The following is a 27,042-nucleotide window of genomic DNA, read 5'->3' as shown; positions in this document are numbered from 1 at the left end:
AACATATAGTCTATTTTAGAGAATATTCCATGTGCTGATGAATAGAATGCATATTCTGCAGTTGTTGGGTAAAATTTCCTGTAAAAGTGTGTTAAGTCCATTTGTTCTGCCTCTTATTTGCCATTTTTTACCTCTACACTCTGTTTTTTCATTAGAGAATTTAATCAATTTACATTTAAAGCAGTTATTGATAGGTAAGGACCTATTGATGCTGTTTTGTTAATTATCTTACACTGTTTTGAGACACAATAACAACAAAAAACTGCAGGCCAATATCCCTGATGAACATCGATGTGAAAATCCTCAATAAAATACCGGCAAACTAAATCCAGCAGCACATCAAAAAGCTTATCCACCATGATCAAGTCGTCTTCATCCCTAGGATGCAAGGCTGATTCAACATATGCAAATCAATAAATGTAATCCATCACATAAACAGAACCAATGACAAAAACCACATGATTATCTCAATAGATGCAGAAAAGACCTTCAATAAAATTCAACATCCCTTCATGGTAAAAACTCTCAATAAACTAGGTATTGATGGAATGTATTTCAAAATCATAAGAGCTATTTATGACAAACCCATAGCCAATATCATACTGAATGGGCAAAAGCTGGAAGCATCCCCTTTGAAAACCAGCACAAGACAAGGATGCCCTGTCTCACCACTCCTATTCAACATAATGTTGGAAGTTCTGGCCAGGGCAATCAGGCAAGAGAAAGAAATAAAGGTATTCAAATAGAAGGAGAGGAAGTCAAATAGTCTCTGCACATGACATGATTGTATAGTTAGAAAACCCCATCGTCTTAGCCCAAAATCTCCTTAAGCTGATAAGCAACTTCAGCAAAGTCTCAGGATAGGAAATCAATGTGCAAAAATCACAAGCATTCCTATACACCAATAATAGACAAACAGAGAGCCAAATCATGAGTGAACTCCCATTCACAATTGCTACTAAGAGAATAAAATACCTAGGAATACAACTTACAAGGGACGTGAAGGACCTCTTCAAGGAGAACTACAAACCACTGCTCAAGGAAATAAGAGAGGACACAAACATGGAAAAACATTCCATGCTCATAAATAGGGAGGATCAATATCATGAAAATGGCCACACTACCCAAAGTAATTTATAGATTCAATGCTATCCCCATCAAGCTACCATTGCCTTTCTTCACAGTACTAGAAAAAACTACTTCGAATTGCACATGGAACCGAAAAAGAGCCTGTTTGGCCAAGACAGTCCTAAGCAAAAAGAACAAAGCTGGAGGCATCATGCTATCTGACTTTAAACTATACCTCAAGGCTACAGTAACCGAAACAGCATGGTACTCATACCAAAACAGATATATAGACCAATGGAACAGAACAGAGGCCTCAGAAATAATGCCACACACCTACAACCATCTGATCCTTGACAAACCTGACAAAAACAAGCAATGGGGAAAGGATTTCTCGTTTAATAAATGGCATTGGGAAACTGGATAGCCATATGCAGAAAACTGAAACTGGAACCCTTCCTTACACCTTATACAAAAATTAACTCAAGATGGATTAAAGACTTAAACATAAGACCTAAAACCATAAAAGCCCTAGAAGAAAACCTAGGCAATACCATTCAGGACAAAGGCATGGGCAAAGACTTCATGACTAAAACACCAAAAGCAATGGCAACAAAAGCCAGAATTGACAAATGGGATCTAATTAAACTAAGGAGCTTCTGCACAGCAAAAGAAAACTATCATCAGAGTGAATAGTCAACCTACAAAATGAGAGAAAATTTTTGCAACCTATCCTTCTGACAAAGGGCTAATATCCAGAATCTACAAGGAAGTCAAGGAAATCAAAAGCAAACCAGCCCATCAAAAAGTGGGTGAAGGATATGAACAGACACTTCTCAAAAGAAGACATTTATGTGGCCAACAAACATATGAAAAAAAGCTCATCATCACTGGTCATCTGAGAAATGCAAACCAAAACCACAATGAGATACATTTCACGCTAGTTAGAATGTTGATCATTAAAAAGTCAGGAAACAACAGATGCTGGAGGCAATGTGGAGAAATAGGAATGCTTTTACACTGTTGATGGGAGTGTAAATTAGTTCAACCATTGTGGAAGACAGTGTAGCATTTCCTCAAGGATCTAGAACCATAAATACCATTTTACCCAACAATCCCATTACTGGGTATATACCCAAAGGATTATAAATCATTCTACTATAAAGATACATGCACTTGCATGTTTATTGTGGCACTGTTCACAATAGCAAAGACTTGGAACCAACTTAAATGCCCATCAATGATAGACTGGATAAAGAAAACGTGGCACGTATACACCATGGAATACTATGTAGCCAAAAAAAGGGTGAGTTTATGTCCTTTGCAGGGACATGGATGAAGCTGGAAACCATCATTCTCAGCAAGCTAACACAAGAACAGAAAACCAAACACCGCATGTTCTCACTTATAAGTTGGAGTCAAACAGTGAGAACACATGGACACTGGGAGGGAAACATCACACACCAGGGCCTGTTGGGGGTTGGGGGGGTAGGGGAGTGATAGCGTTAGAAGAAATACTTTATGTAGATGACTGATTGATGGGTGCCCCAAACCACCATGGCACATGTATTTCTGTGTAACAAACCTGCATGTTCTGCACATGTATCCCAGAACTTAAAGTATATAGTCTTTCTATTTTTCCCCCTCTTAAAGTCTTCTTTTGTGATGTGATTATTCTTTTGTAGTAGTATTCTTTGATTCCTTTCTCTTTATCTTTGGTGTGTCTACTAGTTTTTTTCTTTTATGTTTACCACAAAGCTTACATGACGCATATTAGAGTTATAACTATTTTTAAGTTGATAACAACTTAACTCCCATGAAATGCAGATCTCTTATATTTTATTTTATTGATTATATTGTTCATGTCAGAATATACATATCTTTATATTTTTTATCCAGTAACAAATTACTGTAACTGTAGTTGCTTAATGCTTTTAAGTTTTACAATTGTGTTAAAAGTTGTTTACACATCATCATTACAGTGTTACAGTATTCTGAATATGGCTATTTTTTACTAGCTTTATACTTACGTATTTTTCATGTTGCTAATTAGCAATCTTTTATTTCAATTGAAATTACGTTATTTAGCACTTCTTTTAAGGAAGATGTGGTGATAAACTTTCTCAGTTTTTGTTTGTTTAGGAAGGTCTTTATCTCTCCATTTCTGAAATTAAGCTTTACCAAGTATAATATTCTTGATTGGCAGGGTTCTTTTTTTGTTCCAGTACATTCACTATTTCATCCCACTCTCTCTTAGGTTGCAAGGTTCTGTTGAGAAAATTCACTGATAGCTCTATGGGAATTTCTTTGCATGTGGCTAGTTTTCTCTTGCTGCTTTCAACATTTTCTCTTTGTCATTGACTTTTGACAATTTGCTTATGTATAACAGTGAAGCTCTCTTTATGTTCAGTCTATTTGGAGTTCCTTGGGATTATTGGTTTGGGATGCTCATTTTCCTACTAAGATTTGAGAAATTTTTAGTTATTATTTTTTAAATTTCTGTTGTTTTTCTTTTTCTCTTCTCTGTAATTTCTATAATGCATATATTGGTTCATTTGATAGTGTCATATAGGTCTTGTAGGCTTACTTCACTATTTCTCCTCCTTTTTGTTCTTCTGACTGATTAATTTCAAGTTATCTGTCTTTCAGTTCATTGGTTCTTTCTTCTGCTCAATCAGGTAATTTGCTGAAGCTCTGTATTGAATTTTTCAGGTGTCATTGTATTTTTTTTACTCCAAAATTTCTGTTTCATCGTTTTCAATTGTTTCTATCTCTTTACTGAACTTCTCATTTTGTTCATACATTATTTTCCTGATTTTATTTAGTTGCCTATTTATGTTCTCTTGTAGTCCATTGAGTTTCTTTAAGAAGATCATTCTTAATTCTTTGTCAGGCTGTTTTTAGATCTTACTTTCTTTGGGGTCAGCCACTGGAACTTTATTTTGTTCCTTTGGTAGTGCCATATTTCCTTCATTCATTGTGTTTTTTGAAGCCTTGGTGTTTCTGTTTTTCCATTTGAATAAGTCATTTCCTCTAGTCTTTACTGATGCTTTGGAAAAAATGAACCTTCACCACTCAGCCTGGCTAGAGATTCTAGGGGGTCTCTCAGACCTTTTTTATGGGTGTACTTAATCCACTCCTTTTGTTCCCTGCTAGTGTGGAAATCTGGGGACTGTGTATCTTCTCTCAATCCTGCAAAGCCAGGCTGAGTACTGAGAGATTTCCATTTATTTTTCTTAGGCAAGTGCCCAGAAGTGTTCAAGGTTGTACACCTCCTCCCTATTCAGCAGAATCAAGTCAGCTGCTGACATCTGTGTGCTGTCTGCAAAAGATACACACACCGTCTGAGGATCTTGCATGTGCTGCTTGCAGAGGCTTACATGCACCATCTGGGGAAGACCACACAAGTCATCTGTGGAACCTCACACACATTCTGTGGGGAAATGTGGGGCACTGCCCAGGAGCGAGATGCATAGCTTGATGGGGGTAAATATTAGCTAGCAGAGGGATCCACAGGTGAGGCATCCTACATGGCATGTGAGCAGGTTTCTTGGTAGAGATAATGAGCTGGTTGGTAGGATGTGTGTCTAATTACTAGCATCCACTGGTTGCTGTAAGCCTCCACCCATTTTCTTTTCTCCTGATGGTCCCCAGATTATTCCGCTGTGCTAATCTTTTCAGTGTTCTAGGTGAGATGAGACAGAAATGGGCCTCTTGGGAAATGTTCCATAAGGCTAGGAAAGCCAGGCACTCACTTCATTTCCACCTTCTCCCATGGGAGAAATCATGTACTAAGGGAGTCTCTCTTGGCCATAGCTGTGCCACTTAGAAGAGTGATACAGGGAAAGTGAAACTGTCCTTATCCTCTTTAATGTGTCTATTTTCATTTATATTTTGCTCCACCAAGGTGCTTGAACCTCTTTTTTTTTTTTTTTTTTTTGAGATGGAGTCTCATTCTGTCACTCAGGAGTGCAGTGGCATGATCTCGGCTCGCTGCAACCTCCACCCTCCAAGTTCAAGCGATTCTCCTGCCTCAGCCTCCTGAGTGGCTGGGATTATAGGCACCTGCCACCATGCCTGGCTAATTTTTTGTATTTTTAGTAGAGACGGGGTTTCACCATCTTGGCCAGGCTGGTCTTGAACTCCTGACCTCATGATCTACCCGCCTCGGCCTCCCAAAGTGCTTGGATTACAGGTGTGAGCCACTGCGCCCGGCCAGGTGCTTGGACTTCTTATGTTTACTTCTAGGATCCCATAAAAATATTTTCACTCATAAATGGTTGTTAAAATTCTTTCTGTGGGAGATATGAGGTCTTTCTGTGGGAGATATGAGGTCTTTCTGCCATCTGGCTTATGTTCTTTTGGCTTGCCTCTGTGTTGACATCTTACTGGTAATGCACATTTTTTTTTTCCTGTGATCTTCCTCTTTTTATACTCTCCAGGTAGTGTGCAATATTTTTTAACTATGATTTATCCTCTCCTTTAAGATTACAACCATATCATTGTGATTAGAATTTGCATGTTTCTAAAATGTTTTTATTATGCATATACAAATTGTCAACTTTTATTCCATGGAAATTTTATGTTCCATTTCAAATGGTTCTTTATGGGAAGATTATTTCAATTCTATTTTTCTCTTTTGACCAAGGATTGTATTATGGAAGATTCTTTAATTGCTTATGTAATTTTGGTGTCCTGCGTAATACAGCATATGAGAGTGTACCACAGATACATCTTCAAACCCATTTCCTGGGGGTCTATTTTCCTCTAATATACAACAAATCTTAAAAGTTTCAGCCAAAAGATTTATGTGACCTTAAGTGAGGGAATACATCATATATTGAATTCCTTTTGTTCTAGAAATGAACAGTTGTTCCTAGTAAAATGAATTGTGAGGACAATATTTTAGCATTAAAGCCATGAGTCCGTTGATTCAAAAAGGAATGTCCTATAGAAATAAGTAGATAAATGATGTTTTCAAATCCAGGAAGACTTTGTCTCCTTGGTCTCACTTATGACCCAGACTTTTGTCTATTTTGAAGATAGAAAGGAATTGTTAAAGATAGTGAATGGAAGTAACCAATGTGAAGAAGTGGGAAATGTCACTGTCCAGGATCAGTGGGGAACTGTGTGTCATCAGAACTGGGATGCTAATAGTTGTTTGTAATTAACTGGGTTAACACTTTATAGTCAACACAAATTTTCATCCTAATGTTAGTGCTTAATCCAAGAATATATAGATGTTTCATACATCCTGCTCTGGAGATAAATCAGCTCTATGGGTATGCAAACACTATGGTTGGGGGATGTGTTAGTCCATTTGCATTGCTATGAACGAATACCGGAGACTGGATAATTTATAAAGAAAAGTGGTTTGTTTGGTTCATGGTTCTGCAGGCTGTACATGAATCATGGAACCAGCAACTGCTTCTGGTGAGGGGCTCAGAAACCTTACAATCATGGCAGAAGGCCAAGGGGAAGTCAGCATATCACATGGAAAGAGGAAGCAAGAGAGAAGGGAGCAAGGTGGTGGGGGGGGTGCCAGGTGCCAGGTTCTCTAAACAACCAGCTCCCCTATGAACTCATTACTGCAGGGAGGGCACAAAGCCATTCATGAGAGATCCTCCTCCATGACCAAAACACCTCCCACAGGCCCCACTTTGAATACTGGGGAATCACATTTCAACCTCAGATTCGGAGGGGACAAAACATCCAAACCATATCAGGGGAATAATAATGGTAATCATAATTTGGGTACTGGAGTTATTTGTTTTAGTAAGACTTTGAACAAATGGAAATTTTAAAAAGAAAATCTATGTTCAAATTTGTCATAATTATTTATTCTTTAAAAAGGAAACTAGCAATATCATCTTTAAGCATTATCTCAGAATTTTAGGCTATTCTGTTTTCCTTTTAATGTCTGGAAAGTATTGTTCCATGTTTTGTGACTTTCCCTTTTCTCTTGAAAAGGGAGAATTGTTGTTTTTATTTAATTTTCTCTGAAGGACATCCACCTTAGTCTCTGTGTGCTTTTAAAGTTTTGTTTTCTTTTTTCTCTCTTTAGTTTCCAGCTATTTTACCATTATGTGCTTAGATGTCATTTTCTTTGTGTTCCTGCACTTGTAGTTTATGGCGATGCTTGAATTTTGGCTATATTTGAAGAGTCTCAATTTTTGGCAAATTCTTAACTATTTTTTATTATATATATATTTTTATTTTTATTTTTATCTTTTATTTTTTTGAGACGGAGTCTCGCTCTGTCGCCTAGGCTGGAGTGCAGTGGTGTGATCTCGGCTCACTGCAACCTCTGCCTCCTGGGTTCAAGCGATTCTCCTGCCTCAGCCTCCTGAGTAGCTGGGACTACAGGCACATGCCATCATGCCCAGCTAATTTTTGTATTTTTAGTGGAGACGGGGTTTCATCGTATTAGCCAGGATGGTCTCGTCGCTCTCCTGACCTCGTGATCCTCCCGCCTCAGCCTCCCAAAGTGCTGGGATGACAGACGTGAGCCACCACGCCTGGCCTTTTTTTTTTTTTTTTTTTTGGATATGGACTCTCGCTCTGTCACTCAGGCTGGAGTGTGGTGGTGTGATCTTGGCTCACTGCAACCTCTGCCTCCTGGATTCAAGCAATCCTCCTGCCTCAGCCTCCCGAGTAGCTGGGTTTAGGTGCACACCACCATGCCCAGCTGATTTTTGTATGTTGGCCAGGCTGGTCTCGAACGCCTGACCTCAACTGATCTGCCCGCCTTGGTCTCCCAAAGTGCTGAGATTACAGGCATGAGCCACTGTGCCTGGCCTTTAACTATTATATTTTCAAATATTTCTTCTGCTGAATTCTCTATCTTTTTACTCTCTGGAACTCCAATTACACAAATATTTGTCTTCTTATTCCCTACTTTGTTCCTCTTGAAACCTTTTTTTCCTGCATTTCCTGTGATTTTGTCTTTTTATGCTTGTATTTTACAGTATGCTAATACTTTTTTCTTTGATGAATTTTGTTAATCTATTGTGTTACTAATTTAATTACTGTATTTTCCAGTTCTAGAACCTTCATTTGGTTTATTTTTATAGTTTTTATATTTATTTTTCTGCCAAAATTTTCAGTCTTGCCTTTTATTTTGTCGTACATATATTAAGGATGGTAATTTACAGTCTATTTCTGGTAATTCACACCTCCTGTTGATTGTGTCTTTTTTTCCTCTTGGCTTTTAATCATGTTATCTTCTCCATAGTTTTTTTATTTCTGAGAGAGTAAGATGCACAATTCATGAAAGATTATAAAGCCAATTGGAGGTGTAGGATAATCTTATGTTTTTGGCAGAAGGCAATCTCAGATAACCTTAATTCAGTCACAGAGATTAAATCTTGGCTTCAGTTTCTACAAAGGCTAGTCTGTTCTAGTCCTTATTTCTCGAAATGTACCCTTTACAACAGGGGTCTCCAACCCCCGGGCTGTAAACTGGTACCGGTCACGGTATGTTAGGAATTGGGCCACGCAGTGGGCGGTGAGAGGCGGGCAAGAGAGCATTACTGATAGAGCTCCACCTCCTCTCAGATCAGGGCTGGCATTAGATTCTCACAGGAGCGCAAACCCTATTGTGAACTGTGCATTTGGGGGGTCTAGGTTGCTCACTCCCTATGAGAATCTAATGCCTGATTATCTGAGGCAGAACAGTTTCATCCTGAAACCATCGCTGTCCCCTCCAATCCCCCCGACCCCCGTGGAAAAATTTTCTTCCACAGAAGCAGTCTTCGGTGCCAAAAAGGTTGGGAACTGCTGTTATTGAGGGTCTCCTTTGGTGGGTTCTGAACTTTGTGTGCTACATTTAGGCAGATTTTACATAAATTAGTGTACAAAAATAAAACTTACTTTATGAGGAGATTTTGAATACACTTAAATATATTTACAAATGACACATGGCTTCCTTTCTTATGCTTACTTAAAAAAACACATTTTGAATTAATATTCCTTATCTATTGACTGTCTCTTTTAAAATACATAACACTGTGATAATCTCTTCTTGGAAAAATGCTAATTCCATCTGTAGGTTTATAAACTTACTGTATGGCCTCAATGATCTCACCTTCCATAGAAGTCATATACACATGCAATAGCAATGAGAAGTATGATTCTTCTTTATTTCTTCTTTTTTTCCCTTGGATGACTGGTTGGATGTTGGGCACCAAGGAGAGAAAACGGAAAACAAACCATGTTGGGCGTCGGCTATCTCCCTTTTTATCCTATGCTCTTTCCTAGACATGGTAGTCAAAAAAGTACAAGTACAAAACTGAAGCAGGGAAAGGCTTTTGCAAAGAACAGAATCTCAGCTCAAAATAACAAAAGCAGAGGCAGTGTTTTGACTCAAAGAGCTGGCGTGCCCAATTGTGAATCACTTGGAGTATGCCTAGATCCAAGGTTACACATTATTTCTGGGAATCTATTTCCTGAATCAATTATTAGATTAAGAAAAGAACATCTAAATAGTTAGAAGAGAAAATTTGGAGCGTTCTTGCCACAAATAAAATACAAATTTTTGAGGTGATGGATATCCAAATTACTCTAATTTGAATATTTGACACTGTATATAGGTATCAGAATATCACATGTATCCCCAAAATACATACAACTGATATGTATCAATAAAAATACAAAAGTGGAAATAGTTTAAAAATATTGCTAATGTAACATTCTATTTCTTGAATCTAGCAATATATTAAAATAATAATACACTGTGACTAACTGTCTTTCAATGAGTGAATGGGGTAACAAAGTTCTATATTCTTACTGTGGTAATAGTTACACAAATTAATACCTGTATTACAACTCAAAGAACTGTACACACACAAATGCATACAAAAACCAGTACTTCTACTTTGTTAATTTATTAAATAAAGGTAAATAATCTGTAAAAAAAATCTCATTCATTTAACTGAGAGATACGGGGACAAAACAAGCAATTGGAGAGAGAGAGACAGACAGACAATGTATTTTTGGATTCTTGGAAGACCTAGGCATATATATGAGATATATATATATATATATATATATATATATATATGTAGGGGTCAGTTTTGCTAAGTGTAAAAATATATATGTACACACACAGTTGGCCTTTAGAATCTGTGGGTTTCATATCCATGGAGTCAACCAACCGCTGATTGAAACTTTGCATTTAGTTGAATCTGTGGGTGTGAAACCAGCAGATATAGAAGGCCAACTAAGGGACTTGAGCATCTGCAGATTTTAATATCCATGGGAGTCTGGGAACCACACCCCTGTGGATATGGTGAGGTGATTTTTTGTGTGTGTGTGTGTGTGTGTATGGATGTGTGTGTGTATATATACACATATCTTCAAATTCTCAGGCTTTCCTTATTTCCATATTTCTTTATATCACTTAGCAAAATTGATCACTATATATATGTGTGTGTATATATATATATGTGTGTGTGTATATATATATATATACAAATTCTCAGCTTTTCCTTATTTCCTTATTTCTTTATATCACTTAGTAAAATTGACCACTACATATGGTACATATACGTAGTGGTCAATTTTGCTAAGTGATGTAAAGAAATAAGGAAATAAGGAAAGGCTGAGACTTTGAATTAAATCAACAAAGCATTTTAATAATATAACAAGCCCATAATTTATGGCTGGTCACACTTGCTTTCACCTTTAGAAGTTTTGTTTTTCATTTGTTTCATTTGTTCCATTTCATTCAAGAGTAAATTCCTGTAAGATGAATAATTGGAAGTTATATTGCAAGAAGTTGGAGTTAAATGTTCATTTAAAGGAAGAAAAATTTTTGAAATAGGAAAAAGAGGATCACAGTGATGACAATGATATTTTATTGCCACTGCTTATACACAGTTATAAGCTCTAAAATGTTTGCTGGCTAGACTCAGAGCCAGAAAAGGCTCATGTTTTGACAATAAATTTACATGCATTCTTGACCTTTGATTGATTGTGATTCACAATCAGAAAGGGCATTTCTACTCTCTGTTGTGCTTTATTCCCCAAATGCCAGAGATTCTGGTGGATTGTTAACATCATAGTATGATCCTTTCCTGGGATAGATTCTATTACATTAAACTTGTACTTGTACAAGAATTTTAAAAAGCAAGAGTTAGACATTCATTGAATCTCAATTTATTATATATTTGTGTTTATTTGGATAGCAGGATCTGGAATCTGAAGTTTCTGATCAAAACTTCACCTGGGCTTTGTGTTTATATCTCTGTTTCAGATAGTAGTGATCTTGAACTAAGGCTTGTAGGTGGAACTAACCGCTGTATGGGGAGAGTAGAGCTGAAAATCCAAGGAAGGTGGGGGACCGTATGCCACCATAAGTGGAACAATGCTGCAGCCGATGTCGTATGCAAGCAGTTGGGATGTGGAACCGCACTTCACTTCGCTGGCTTGCCTCATTTGCAGTCAGGGTCTGATGTTGTATGGCTTGATGGTGTCTCCTGCTCCGGTAATGAATCTTTCCTTTGGGACTGCAGACATTCCGGAACCGTCAATTTTGACTGTCTTCATCAAAACGATGTGTCTGTGATCTGCTCAGGTAAGACTTACATCCGCATGATTACATCAGATAAAATTTCTTTTTTGGAGAACTAGGACCAAACCCTGAAAAAGTTACAACCAATTGTGATGTGTAAGAATTGTGAAGAAGTTACAACCAATTGTGATGTGTAAGAATTCATACTTTCAGTGTTTCCTTAGGGAACATGTCTGCATTTTATGTAGCATATTACATTGTAAGCCTCATGGGAATAAGGTTTTCACCCGCCCCCAACACACCATTTTACTTAATTCTAATTGGTGCAACAAAATGTCCAATCTAGTCAAAATTGCTATTAATCTATACAAGTGTATGGCTTATATTAATATTCAGTATAATTTTAAAATGTGTAATCACTTTGCATATTCATAGACACAACTATATTTTTCTAGGTTATAACTGAGTTTGTTTTAGCACTTCCTTTCATTAAAATAAACTATTTCCAAAGAGTACCTATCTAAAAATTTATGACTTTGCTAATTACTTTGTACCTTATACTAGTAAAATTTTTGTCTGCAGTCATTTGTTTTCTAGTTTGCAACTTTCAACTACAAGCAAGTTACCCCTCGCTGTTTATTTACAGTTTTGTATATCAGGGATTAAAATATCCTTCATATTTCTCTCACAGTAGTATTTTATGTTCAAAGATGTAGTGAAACCTGTTCACTCTCTTAATAAGATTAAACCCACACCTTCTAATATTCTTACGAAAGGAGAATCCCTAGATGTAGAGCCAACTATTTTCCTCTGAGAGTCAGTTTGTCATGATGGAAGAGGCTTCTTTCGTAAATTATTACTGACCTTACGTTACCAGCCTTACACAGGATGCCTTAATCTTATTTCCTATAGAATTTGAGATCAGGTCACATCTTTTAATAAGAGTTTTTCTTAAGTCTAGAGTATGCCGCAGGGAACGATATACATAGAAAAACATATGTAGACAAAGAGGTTTATGGGTTTAGCTGTACCTTAGCCACAGGATTTATGCCATCCTCATAGGACTTTTGGGAAAGATAATATATTCAGAACATCTTTTAATCCTTTTCTTTCTGTTTATACTAGTTTGCTTGCAAGTTTTATCTGGGGACCAACCACTTTCACCATTCAAAAGAGTTTCCCATAGTATATTTAATCAATCCATCATTTTATAAGAAAAATTTTTCTCCACATAACAGAAAAGAGAGGTAGAGGAAAGTTAGGAGAGAAAAGAGGGAGACATGAGAAGATGAGAGAGATGAGAGAAGGGGGGGAGGAAACAGAGAATCTTAATCATTTTGATAAATTTTCTTACAATGAAGTGAATTCATAACTGTGTACTTCTGACTTGATATAACATCCTTAACTGTCAGACCAGTTGCTATTCAAAGTCTGGAACTTCTGGAACTATTTGCCTCTGGAAGAGTAAGGAAGGGCCATGAAGAATGATGCAGATGTGAAAATAAGGTTGGAAAACCGTCCCAACAGTGAAAACATATGTGTATGGCCAACCCACAGGAAAATGGGTAGTTAGATACATTGGCCTTCTCTTCAGCCCTGTAGTCAGAGGATTTTTATTTTCCCAAACAAAAACAGTTCACAGTTTCACAGTTTAAAATCTGTCACTTGATAATTATGTGACCCTGCATAAATCAATCTCCAAGTTGCAGATTTCTTATATCATGACTAGGATAACAGCATTAAATAAAATAGTGCAGAGAAAATACCTAAAATGTGCCTGGCAAACAGGAAGTTCTCAATAGGTATGGGTATGATTATTATCATCATTATGACCTACATTATTTATAGGAAAATAAACCTCCAAATCTCCAAAGACTAACCTATTCAATGTGAACCAGATTTCTCACTAGATAGCAAATTATATTTTTGTAATGATGTATGAAAAGCTTGAATAATGGGAGGAGATGAGACATAGAAATTATATCTCCTTTCCTCAATTATTTCAAGAAAAGTTCTCCACATTTTTACTTTCTTGGGGTTATTTAATATATTTATTTGTATGCATGAAAAAGCAGAGTCACAGGAACACAAAGAAGTAACGTGATGTATATGCTGATGGAGCAAAAACACACAGTTTCTTCAAAAATAACCACTGAACAAATTTCATTTCCTATGACAAATATGTTTAATAAGCAAAGGCTTGCTTCTTCATAGAAAACAGTATGAGAAAGAACATATTTCTATTTAAATCCAAGAGAGACTTTTTGCTAATTGCGCATTCTTTTTGTCCCTTTTCTTTCTGAAGTTACTGAAATGCAAGTATTTCCTAACACTATTTTATTTTACGGTGTTAAAAATAACCACTCTAATATTTTGAAAATTAATGTAATTAATGATATATAGGATTATACGGCTTTTTATTGCAATGTTTAGTTTCTTAAATTTTAGTAAGGCTAAAGCAAGGTTCTTAGGATTATAATTTCAATTTTCATATTTAAAAGAAGATTGTTTTCATAAAGACTGACAAGTCTTTATGAAAACAATCTTTAAAATTTCAATCTTTAAAATCTTTAAAATTTCAGTCTTTAAAATTTTAAAACAAAATGATTTCCAGTCTTTACTTTTCTCAGTATGTGAAGGATACATCTAATCTTCACATTGGGGGGGTTGGAGGAGAGGGACGCTGATGATATTGTCCCAAACCCAATTCAGACGTTTCTCTGTGACTTCATCCTAGATGGAGCAGATTTGGAACTGCGACTAGCAGATGGAAGTAACAATTGTTCAGGGAGAGTAGAGGTGAGAATCCATGAACAGTGGTGGACAATATGTGACCAGAACTGGAAGAATGAACAAGCCCTTGTGGTTTGTAAGCAGCTAGGATGTCCGTTCAGCGTCTTTGGCAGTCGTCGTGCTAAACCTAGTAATGAAGCTAGAGACATTTGGATAAACAGCATATCTTGCACTGGGAATGAGTCAGCTCTCTGGGACTGCACATATGATGGAAAAGCAAAGCGAACATGCTTCCGAAGATCAGATGCTGGAGTAATTTGTTCTGGTAAGGTTCAAAGATCATGAGAGTGTACACATTTGAATTTTTAGAAATAATTTGTTGGGAGGTTAGAAACAATAGCTTGAAGAAAAGGTTTTCTGGACCTTAAAAAAAAACCCAAAATACTCTTAAGCTGCACAAAGAACTTTTCAAATGCACGTTGTAAAAAGAGAGTTTCTTCACACTAGCAGTCTCCCCTGAAATCAGATGCAGCTGCTACCACTGCATGAGTATAATCTGTATCTCTAAAATAACTGGGCAACCTCTCTTCATAGAAAACTAATGAGTTGTACTAATTTACAGTTTTCTTAACAGCTTTTCTGCTGCTTTTTAACTTTTTTATTTAATAATATACATTGTTTATTTCTGATTATAAATTAAGGCTTATTATAGAGAATTAGGAATATATACAAATCCAAATAGCTGATATAGATATATTTATATGCATATGTTGATACGATGTATAATTCTGTAAGCATCTAGAATGTCATTAGTAGAATTGAAAACAAAGAAAATCTATGTGTATAATACTTATGAAATATTTTAAGTATAAAACATTTCCAAGACCTTTTAAACAGAAAAAACAGGTTAGATATTTAAAAAACAAAGCTAGGTGCAGTGGCTCACGCCTGTAACCCCAACACTTTGGGAGACTACCACAGGAAGATCACTTGAGGCCAAGATTCACAATCAACTTGGGTAATATAGCAAGACTCCGTCTGCAAAAAATTTAAAAATTAGCTGGGTGTGGTGGTGCATACCTGTGGTCCTAGCTACTCAGTAGACTAAGGCGGGAGGATTGCTTGACCCCAGAAATTCAAGGCTGCAGTGAGCCGTGATTGGGTCACTGCACTCCAGCCTGGGCAACAGAGTGAGACCTCATCTTGTTAAAAAAAAAATGAAATAAATAAATAAAATCGAGACAGCATTATTCTCTGTGGCACTTTATGAAGGGAAAAAAAGGAATATCTAGAGAGTCCTAAGTGGGAGGGCGCACAGGTGTCCGGGGAGTATTGTGAGCCTACATAACCATTTCCAACGATGCTATTTACATGAGGGTATACCTGATAGTCTTGTTATTTATTGATATCCTAAAAGCCTGATAGATGATAGATATAGGATAAATGAAGAATGATGTTCTTGTAAATGAAACACACACACACACACACAAATACCTTATATGTGGATGGAAAGATAGAAATATAAATAATGCAACTCCTTATTTTGTGTCTTGTTTCTCACTTGCTATAGCATTTGCATTTTCCCACACCCTTAAACTAATTACTTAAAAATTAAAATTAAAAAACTTTATGTTATTCTATCATATGTGTACAGTAAATTTAGCCTGATCTCTATTCTTGGTGTTTAGGCTGTTGGATAATTTTTCACTATTAATATTATACTAACCTGACATTCTTGAATGTACACCTTACATATATCTTATATTCAAGAATGTCAGGTTAGTATAATATATAATGGTATCCAGAAATTGCAGAGTGGAATTTGTTTTATGAATCTATTTATCTATCTATTCTGTTCACATTTAGTGTGATCAATTTGGTAGACAAAGTTAACTATCAATTCTTTTGTACACTTTAATTTTATTTTACTTTTCTCTTTCTTATAGATCGATATAAAACATTATAAAAATTACTTTTTGCTTTTTGGAAACTACTTTTTCAAATTATAAACCCAGTGAAAAGGTCAAAATACAAAAAAAAATAATTTTTTAAATCCACATGCAACGCTACCATTCATTCAAATCTTTTGTGATTTTTTTGTTGTTTATGTTTCTGGATTGTGTGTGTGTATGTGTGTACCCTTTGTGCTGAACAATATACCACAGACATATTCCACATGGCCATTACTAATCTATCTTAATGTTAAAGGCTACTTACTATATTGCATAAATGTACTATAATTTATTTAACTATCTCATAATGTTAAGTTTTAAAAGGTTTTCAAATTTTTACTGTTAAAAATATGATTTTATTTGATATACTGAGAAATACGTTTTTCACACTTGATTATATAGTTTGCCAAATACTTAAAAATGAAATTGTCATGTAAAACCATATGCATCTTTTTTTAAAGTCTTGGATACATATTAACAAATTATCATCTATAAATTGTGTTTTTTTCTTCTATTCAATTTCAGTTCCCTATTATTCCACTATATCATATTAACACTGAATATTTTCATATTTTAGAATAACTGTTAATCTGATTTTTAAAATATAATAATATTAATTAACATTTATTGAATATTTATGGTGTGCCAGGCAGTGTTCTATTAGTTTACATATATGGGTTCATGGAATCTTCATGGAATCCCAAGAAGGGGGTTACTATTCTATCTCTATTTTACAGTGAGGAAATAGAGGTACTGAGGGAAAGTAACTCACCCAGGTCACTCAGCTATCAGAGCAGTAGTGAAGCTGGAGTTCAGATATGAACTGATTTAACTCCAAAGTCAATGTTCGAAAATCTTACTTCCTTGATAACAAATGAGAGCTTTTTCCTAATTCTTTATTAGCAACTTATTTGTATTTGTTTATGTGTTAGCATTTCTGCTTCTTTGGCCATTTTTCTGCTGTGTGATGTCTTTGTCTTCATAATGTGTAAGAACTCTGTGTATTTTGTAGAGTCCCTTTATAAAATACATAATCCCCCTCTTCTATTTCTAGAACCATCACATTTTAACTACTGTAGCTTTCTATAGGCTAATACCTACTGAGATATATATTCCCTAAGTATTCTTATTTTTCATAAAATTCCTTGCTACTTTTTCCTTTTTGTTCTTCTAAATATGGATTGAAATTGGAATTGTTTTTAAGGTAATATTAAACCTATGAATTGGTTGGGCATGGTGGCACATGCCTGTTGTCCCAGCAACTCAGTAGGCTGAGGCAGGAATATCACTTGAGCCCAGGAGATAGAGACTGTAAGGTGCTATGATTGCACCTGTAAATAGCCACTCCACTCCAGCCTGGGCAACATAGCAAAACCCAGTCTATTAAAATACAATATAAATATAAATTGGTTTGATTTGTGCAGAAATTATATCATTATACTATCCAGTTATCCTATACTAGAACAGGATACACTACTTCATTTATATATTTGCTTGCATCAGGAATTAAAAGTTTTTCTTTGCTTTGTTTCTATGAATTTTTATTTAGTATATCTGGAAATGATACATATTATATATACATACATCATATATCTGTTCATACCCCCACACATTTAACCTACATTGAATACGTTGGTTTCCATTATATCGTGGAAGCACTTGGTGACATACTCAAAACTTTATGTGTAAGGATGTCCGTAGCAGTGTAATTTGTGAAAATGAAAAATTAACCATAACATAGGTAACCAAGAATTGTGTCTTGATTAAATAACTTACAGAATCTCTGTATCTCTATATGATGGTATCCTATGCAATCATTAAATGTTATGTTTTAAAATACACACACACACATACTAGGTTGAGTAGAATGTAAGATTATTATATACACATGGAAGAGTTGTCATACTGGATAGCAAGTAAAGAAATTGGAAGGCTTTTAGAATTTTTAAAGTGACCCATTATAAAATATTATATCTTTCCTATATCGTAATAGTACCTGCATAGTAAAATATTTCTTGACTGGGCACGGTGGCTGACGCCTGTAACCCTGGCACTTTGGGAGGCTGAAAGGAGGTCAGGGGTTCTAGACCAGCCTGGGCAACATGGTGAAACCCTGTCTATACTAAAAATACAAAAAATAGCTGGCTGTGGTGGTGTGAACCTGTAATCCCAGCTACTCGGGAGGCTGAGGTGGGAGGATCACTTAAACCCTGAAGGCAGAGGTTGTGGTGAACCAAGATTGTGCCACAGCACTCTAGCCTGGGTGACAGAGCAAGACCCTGGACAGAAAAGAACGAAAGGAAAGAAAAAGAAAGAAAGAAAGAAAGAGAGAGAGAGAAAGAAAGAAAGGAAAGAAAGAAAGAAAGAAAGAAAGAAAGAAAGAAAGAAAGAGAAAGAGAGGGAGGGAGGGAAAGGGAGGAAGAGGAAGAAGGAAGGAAGGAAAGAAGGGAAAGGGAGGAAGAGGAAGAGGAAGAAGAAGAATGGGGGAGGGGAAGGAAGGAAGGAAAAGAAAGAAAAAGAAAGAAAGAAGTCAGAGAAAGAAAGAAAAGAGAGAATGAAAGAAGAGAGAGAAGAAAGAAAAGAAAGAGAAAGAGGAAAGAGAGAAAGAAAAGGAAAGAAGAAAAAGGAAGAAAGAGAGGAAAGAAGAGAGAGAAAGAAGAATGAAAGAAGACAGAGAAAGGAAGAAAAAAGAAAGAGAAAGAAGAAAAGGAAAAGAAAAGAGGGAGGGAGGAAGGAAGGAAAGAAGGAAGGAAGGAAGAAAGGAAATAAAATTCTCAAATTTTCTCAATGTTTCTCAAGTGCTTTGAACAGTGGAAAAATTAAGAATTAAAAAGGAATTTATTTTATGAAAGGGCAGTTTCATGTACATATGCCTCCCTTTATCTTATAAAACATGAGTGGACAAACTAAAATGACAACTATGAGGGGATAAGCTTTGGTGCTAATGCTGGACTCCACTGCAGAAACCTGCCAGTGCTATCTCCTGAATGTATCCATACCTCAAAGAACTTCTCTGCATGCTTCCACGTTGCTCATCTTATCCAAATCCGTCATTCTTGGAGGCTTCATAACATTCCCCAGGCTTTACTTCAGTAAATTTGCTGTGGTTGTTTCATGCTTTAGAGACACCTTCTCTCCAAAAATTGAATAAAAAATTGTCAGAAGAAAGAAAACCAAACTTTTCATCCAAAAGTGTGCCTAATATATCACCTGTTAGGCAAAGCCTTATAGTTATGAATTTAGAGTCTTTTCAGTCTTCTGAAAAGACTCTCTCATTTGATCTCAAATATGTGGTTTTGTCTTGCTTGCAGATAAGGCAGATCTGGACCTAAGGCTTGTCGGGGCTCATAGCCCCTGTTATGGGAGATTGGAGGTGAAATACCAAGGAGAGTGGGGGACTGTGTGTCATGACAGATGGAGCACAAGGAATGCAGCTGTTGTGTGTAAACAACTGGGATGTGGAAAGCCTGTGCATGTGTTTGGTATGACCTATTTTAAAGAAGCATCAGGACCTATTTGGCTGGATGACGTTTCTTGCATTGGAAATGAGTCAAATATCTGGGACTGTGAACACAGTGGATGGGGAAAGCATAATTGTGTACACAGAGAGGATGTGATTGTAACCTGCTCAGGTAAGACTTGTTCTTGTTTATTATTTCCTGATAAGAGAAATAGTATTCCTCATAGGAAGGGCTTCTGGGTCTATAAACTGGCTTACATGTGGGAATTGATTGAGGGGCCATGACTCTTGTCTTTAAATTAGACTTCAGTTCACTTCACCTGGAACTCTTCCACTTATACAGGTAAAGTAAGAAATTAGTAGACAACCCTGACTATGACCCTTTGGATCCCTTCCCCTACCATATACAGAAGCGGTTTGGCCTTTCAACTTCATTAAGTGTAGGCCACCTTTGGATACATGTTTCACCCAACCAGTCCAACAAACTATTAGAGCCTTTCTAACCCTTAGCTGCATCATTAAATCTAGAATCTCTGCTTAGGGCTCATATCAGTAAATTCACCCTGACCCAACTTTATGTTCCTTCCAGCATTATCTCACATCCTTAATATTCATTCCCACATATATTCTGATTTCTGTCTGTGTAAATTGGAAAAATCATGGTTGTTTGTGTGCACTTCCACATAAGACACTTTGTACCTCACATTTTGGAGCCTGCTGGGACTTGAGTCTAGATGTAAAGAGGGCTGATGGGATGGGTGCTGAGGAGAATCAGGAGTGCCTTTCAAGGCAGTTATCTCAGGAGAGATTCAATTTCTTCAAGCAAAGTAGGATTAATATTCTCATACAGAGGTGGATGGTTGTCTCTACTGTTAAAGGAGAAACAGTAGAATTTAGGGTTTCAATGTTCCCAACCTCATCAGGTCTTCCCCTATGGCCCCATCCTAATTTTCAGAATTCTATTCCATCCCAATTAAATCCCTCACTTAGACAGCAGACATCTTGTGAGGTTGAGAATTCAGTACCTTACCAGGTGAAGGTTTTCAGTAATCTCAGTTCTGTGGCTATAAGAGACACGAGTTTCTTTCCGGGAAGACATCAAAACTTGTAGGTCATATTGCAGTTCAGCTGGGAATTTGAATCTCTAAGCTCATCCTTTTCTTTTCCCACTTTGTCCAGTGCAATGGGGAGCAGCCAGCCAATCTAATTATGCTTGTAAGTTTGACAAAAATGTCCTAGGTTATCAAATATATGTTCACTCAGAACTTTGCCTACTGTAAGTATTTGATTAGGAATATGTAATGATGAGATTTTGTATATATCTATTGCCACATCATGCCATGGATTATCAGCGCCCTCTTTACTACTGGATATAGAATCATTAGTGTCATTAAATTTTTATCAGATTAGAGAACCAATTCTAGAATCAATTTATGAATTACAGCATCAATTCATAAAACTCATCCTTAAGATTTTGTTCCTCTAGAACCACTATTAGTACCAAAATCTGCGTTATTCAGGGTTCTCCAGGAAAAAAAAACCAATAGAACGTGAGCCTCTCTTCTCTCTCTCTCTGTGTGTGTGTGTGTGTGTGTGTGTGCATATATATGTATGTAGAGAGAGAGACAGAGATTTATTTTAAGGAATTGGTTCATCAATTTTATAAGCAATTATGGGGGCTTGCAAGTCCAAAATCTGAAGAGGAGGCCAGCAGACTGCAGAGAAGAGCTGATGTTGCAGTCTTGAATCTCAAGAAAGTGCGGAGGTAGAATTCCTTCTTTCTTGGGGGACTTCAGTCTTTTCTTTTAAGGTCTTCAACTGATTGGATGAGGCCCACCCACGTTATGGAGGATAATTGGCTATACTCAAAGTCTGCTAATTTAAAGGTTAATCACATCTGAAAAAATACCTTCACAGCACCATCTAGACTGGTGTTTGACCAAATAACTGGGTATCATAGCCCAGCCAAGTTGACATATAAAATAAACCATCACACCCATTAACTACTTGCTTCATTGTTCTTGGTGCAGGTAATGCAACATGGGGCCTGAGGCTGGTGGGCGGCAGCAACCGCTGCTCGGGAAGACTGGAGGTGTACTTTCAAGGACGGTGGGGCACAGTGTGTGATGACGGCTGGAACAGTAAAGCTGCAGCTGTGGTGTGTAGCCAGCTGGACTGCCCATCTTCTATCATTGGCATGGGTCTGGGAAACGCTTCTACAGGATATGGAAAAATTTGGCTCGATGATGTTTCCTGTGATGGAGATGAGTCAGATCTCTGGTCATGCAGGAACAGTGGGTGGGGAAATAATGACTGCAGTCACAGTGAAGATGTTGGAGTGATCTGTTCTGGTAAGATACCCAAACCAGGGCTTCCTTAAAAGAAACTGCCTGGGTTCTCTAACATACCTTGTTTTTTCTTAATCAGTACATTTATGACCGAGTGCTCATTTCTCACTTTTTTAGAGCTAACCATACCTCATATTCTCATTCATTTTTAATATCTTTCTATGGGATCAAAACTGTTTTCTGAAGAAATGAAACTTCATTTTCTGATATCTACCCAAATTTTCCCAAAGTTAGTTTCATCAAACCACTAGTCAATACAATTCTACAAAAAGACGTTATCCATAGTCAAATAGTTTAGGAAAAAATAATGAGAATTCAGTTATTTATTTAAATAAATAAACCCTTGTGTTGAATCACCCAGTCTCTCAAAAATTGGTACCCAAGATGACTCAAATACTCATTGTTACCTGAAAGACTTATTTATGTAAGATAAATCCAATAGCATTAGAACAAATAAACTTCATCCAGAGGTCTGGGTTTATGGTTTATATAATTTTTTTTATTATTATACTTTAAGTTCTAGGGTACATGTGCACAACATGCAGGTTTGTTACATAGGTATACATGTGCCATGTTGGTTTGCTGCACCCATCAACTCGTCATTTACATTAGGTATTTCTCCTAATGCTATCCCTCCCCCAGTCCCCCACCAACCGACAGGCCCCAGTGGGTGATGTTCCCCGCCCTGTGTCCAAGTGTTCTCATTGTTCACTTCCCACCTATGAGTGAGAACATGGGGTGTTTGGTTTTCTGTCCTTGTGACAGTTTGCTCAGAATGATGGTTTCCAGCTTCATGCATGTCCCTGCAAAGGACATGAACTCATCCTTTTTTATGGCTGCATAGTATTCCATGGTGTATATGTGCCACATTTTCTTAATCCAGTCTATCATTGATGGACATCTGGGTTGGTTCCAAGTCTTTGCTACTGTGAATAGTGCCGCAATAAACATATGTGTACATGTATCTTTATAGCAGCATGATTTATAATCCTTTGGGTATATACCCAGTAATGGGATGGCTGGGTCAAATGGTATTTCTAGTTCTAGATCCTTGAGGATTTGCCACACTGTCTTCCACAATGGTTGAACGAATTTACACTCCCACCAACAGTGTAAAAACGTTCCCATTTCTCCACATCCTCTCCAGCATCCGCTGTTTCCTGACTTTTTAATTATTGCCATTCTAACTGGCATGAGATGGTATCTCATTGTGGTTTTGATTTGCATTTCTCGGATGGCCAGTGATGATGAGCATTTTCTCATGTGTCTGTTGGATGCATAGATGGCTTCTTTTGAGAAGTGTCTGTTCATATCCTTTGCCTACTTTTTGATGGGGTTGTTTGTTTTTTTCTTGTAAATTTGTTTAAATTCTTTGTAGATTCTGGATATTAGCTCTTTGTCAGATGGGTAGATTGTAAAAATTTTCTCCCATTCTGTAGGTTGCCTGTTGACTCTGATGATAGTTTCTTTTGCTGTGCAGAAGCTCTTTAGTTTAATTAGATCCCATTTGTCAATTTTGGCTTTTGTTGCCATTGCTTTTGGTGTTTTAGTCATGAAGTCCTTGCCCATGCTTATGTCCTGAATGGTATTGCCTAGGTTTTCTTCTAGGGTTTTTATGCTTTTAGGTCTAACATTGACGTCTTTAATTCATCTTGAATTAATTTTTGTGTAAGGTGTAAGGAAGGGATCCAGTTTCAGCTTTCTACATATGGCTAGCCAGTTTTCCCAGCACCGTTTATTAAATAGGGAATCCTTTCCCCATTTCTTGTTTTTGTCAGGTTTGTCAAAGATCAGATAGTTGTAGCTATGTGACATTATTTCTGAGGGCTCTGTTCTGTTCCATTTGTCTATATCTCTGTTTTGGTACCGGTACCATGCTGTTTTGGTTACTATAGCCTTGTAGTATAGTTTGAAGTCAGGTAGCATGATGCCTCCAGCTTTGTTCTTTTTACTTAGGATTGTCTTGGCTATGTGATTTTTTTTTTTGTTTTTTTGTTTTTTGTTTTTTTTTTTTTGGTTCCATACGAACTTTAAAGTAGTTTTTTCCAATTCTGTGAAGAAAGTCATTGGTAGCTTGATGGGGAAGGCACTGAATCCATAAATTACCTTGGGCAGTATGGCCATTTTCATGATATTGATTCTTCCGATCCATGAGCATGGAATGTTCTTCCATTTGTTTGTGTCCTCTTTTATTTCGTTGAGCAGTGGTTTGTAGTTCTCCTTGAAGAAGTCCTTCACATCCCTTGTAAGTTGGATTCCTAGGTATTTTATTCTCTTTGTAGCAAATGTGAATGGGAGTTCGCTCATGATTTGGCTCTGTTTGTCTGTTATTTGTGTATAGGAATGCTTGTGGTTTTTGAACATTGATTTTGTATCCTGAGACTTTGCTGAAGTTCCTTATCAGTTTAAGGAGATTTTGGGCTGAGACGATGGGGTTTTCTAAATATACAATCATGTCATCTGCAAACAGGGACAATTTGACTTCTCTTTTCCTAACTGAATACCCTTTATTTCCTTCTCTTGCCTGAGTGCCCTGGCCAGAACTTCCAACACTATGTTGAATAGGAGTGGTAAGAGAGGGCATTCTTGTCTTGTGCCAGTTTTCAAAGGGAATTCTTCCAGCTTTTGCCCATTCAGTATGATATTGGCTGTGGGTTTGTCATAAATAGCTCTTATTATTTTGAGATACGTTCCATCAATACCTAGTTTATTGAGAGTTTTTAGCATGAAGCAGTGTTAAATTTTGTCTGAGGCCTTTTCTGCATCTATTGAGATAATCATGTGGTTTTTGTCATTGGTTCTGTTTATGTAATGGATTATGTTTGTTGATTTGCATATGTTGAACCAGCCTGGCATCCCAGGGATGAAGCCAACTTGACCGTGGTGGATAGGCTTTTTGATGTGCTGCTGGATTCGGTTTGCCAGTATTTTATTGAGGATTTTTGCATCGATGTTCATTAGGGTTATTGGTTTAAAATTCCCTCTTTTTGTTTTGCCTCTGCCAAGCTTTGGTATCAGGATGATGTTGGCCTCATAAAATGAGTTAGGGAGGATTCCTTTTTTTTCTGTTGATTAGATTAGTTTCGGAAGGAATGGTACCAGCCCCTCTTTTTACCTCTGGTAGAATTTGGCTCTGAATCCATCTGGTCCTGGACTTTTTTTGGTTGTTAGGCTATTAATTATTGGCTCAATTTCAGAGCCAGTTATTGGTCTATTCAGAGATTCAACTTCTTCCTGGTTTATGTCTTGGGAGGGTGTATGTGTCCAGGAATTTATCCACTTCTTCTAGATTTTATAGTTTATTTGCGTAGAGGTGTTTATAGTGTTCTCTGATGGTAGTTTGTATTTCTGTGGGATTGGTGGTGATATCCCCTTTGTCATTTTCTATTGCATCTATTTGATTCTTCTCTACTTCTTTATTAGTTTTGCTAGTGGTCTATCAATTTTGTTGATCGTTTTGAAAAACCAGCTTCTGGATTCGTTGATTCTTTGAAGGTTTTTTTGTGTCTCTATCTCCTTCAGTTCTGCTCTGATCTTGGTTATTTCTTGCCTTCTGCTAGCTTTTGAATTTGTTTGCTCTTGCTTCTCTAGTTCTTTTAACTGTGATATTAGGGTGTTGATTTTAGATCTTTCCTGCTTTCTCTTGTGGGCATTTAGTGCTATAAATTTCCCTCTACACACTGCTTTAAATGTGTCCCAGAGATTCTGGCATATTGTGTCTTTGTTCTCGTTGGTTTCAAAGAACATCTTTATTTCTGCCTTCATTTCGTTATTTATCCAGTAATCATTCAGGAGCAGGTTGTTCAGTTTCCATGTAGTTGTGTGGTTTTGTGTGAGTTTCTTAATTCTGAGTTCTAATTTGATTGCGCTGTGGTCTGAGAGACTGTTTGTTGTGATTTCTGTTCTTTTACATTTGCTGAGGAGTGCTTTACTTCCAATTATGTGGTCAATTTTAGAATAAGTGTGATCTAATGCTGAGAAGAATATATATTCTGTTGATTTGCTGTGGAGAGTTCTGTAGATGTCTATTAGGTCCTCTTGGTGCAGAGTTGAGTTCAAGTCCTGGATATCCTTGTTAACTTTCTGTCTCATTGATCTGTCTAATATTCACAGTGGGGTGTTAAAGTCTCCCATTAATATTGTGTGGGAGTGTAAGTCTCTTTGTAGGTCTCTAAGGACTTGCTTTTTAAATCTGAGTGCTCCTGTATTGCGTGCATATATATTTAGGATAGTTAGCTCTTCTTGTTGAATTGATCCCTTTACCATTATGTAATGGCCTTCTTTGTCTCTTTTGATCTTCATTGGTTTAAAGTCTGTTTTATCAGAGACTAGGATTACAACCCCTGCTCTTTTTTGCATTCCAATTGTTTGGTAGATCTTCCTCCATCCCTTTATTTTCAGCCTATGTGTGTCCCTGAAGGTGATGGGTCTCCTGAATACAGCACACTGACGGGTCTTGAGTCTTTATCCAAGTCTTCAATCACTGATATCCTTTCTTCCACTTGATTGAATTGGCTACTGAAGCTTGTGCGTGTATCACAAAGTTCTCGTGCCATGGTTTTCAGCTCCGTCAGGTTATTTAAGGTCTTCTCTGCCCTGTTTATTCTAGTTAGCCATTCGTCTAACCTTTTTTCAAGGTTTTTAAGCTTTCTTGCCATGGGTTAGAACATGCCCCTTTAGCTCGGAGAAGTTTGTTTTTACAGACCTTCTGAAGCCTACTTCTGTCAGCTCATCAAAGTCATTCTCTGTCCAGCTTTGTTCTGTTGCTGGTGGGGAGGTGCGATCCTTTGGAGGAGAAGAGGCACTCTGGTTTTTAGAATTTTCTACTTTGCTGCTCTGGTTTCTCCCCATCTTTGCAGTTTTATCTACCTTTGGTCTTCGATGTTAGTGACCTACAGATGAGGTTTTGGTGTGGTTATCCTTTTTGTTGATGTTGATACTATTCCTTTCTGTTTGTTAGTTTTCCTTCTA

The 27,042-nt window shown here is 36.9% G+C and overlaps 1 protein-coding gene across 8 annotated transcripts in view; it reads left to right on the top strand.

The window, feature by feature from the left end:
* Positions 1-27,042, top strand: part of CD163L1 (CD163 molecule like 1) — a 91,814-nt gene that overhangs the window by 20,303 nt on the left and 44,469 nt on the right. For all 8 annotated transcript variants that reach the window (XR_008670506.1, XR_008670505.1, XM_055358589.2 and 5 more), the window contains 4 exons: positions 11,321-11,641; positions 14,316-14,636; positions 19,575-19,895; positions 21,754-22,074. Coding sequence is in view for 6 of the 8 variants with exons in the window: in XM_055358589.2 (XP_055214564.1) it covers positions 11,321-11,641; positions 14,316-14,636; positions 19,575-19,895; positions 21,754-22,074 (1,284 nt within the window). In the remaining 2 variants the exon portion in view is untranslated. The remainder of the gene's footprint in view (positions 1-11,320; positions 11,642-14,315; positions 14,637-19,574; positions 19,896-21,753; positions 22,075-27,042) is intronic.

Source organism: Gorilla gorilla, chromosome 10 (assembly GCF_029281585.2).
Source record: "Gorilla gorilla gorilla isolate KB3781 chromosome 10, NHGRI_mGorGor1-v2.1_pri, whole genome shotgun sequence".
Taxonomy (NCBI): Eukaryota; Metazoa; Chordata; class Mammalia; order Primates; family Hominidae; genus Gorilla; species Gorilla gorilla.
Note: the sequence above shows the minus strand (reverse complement) of the source record. Positions and strands in the feature narration are given on the sequence as shown.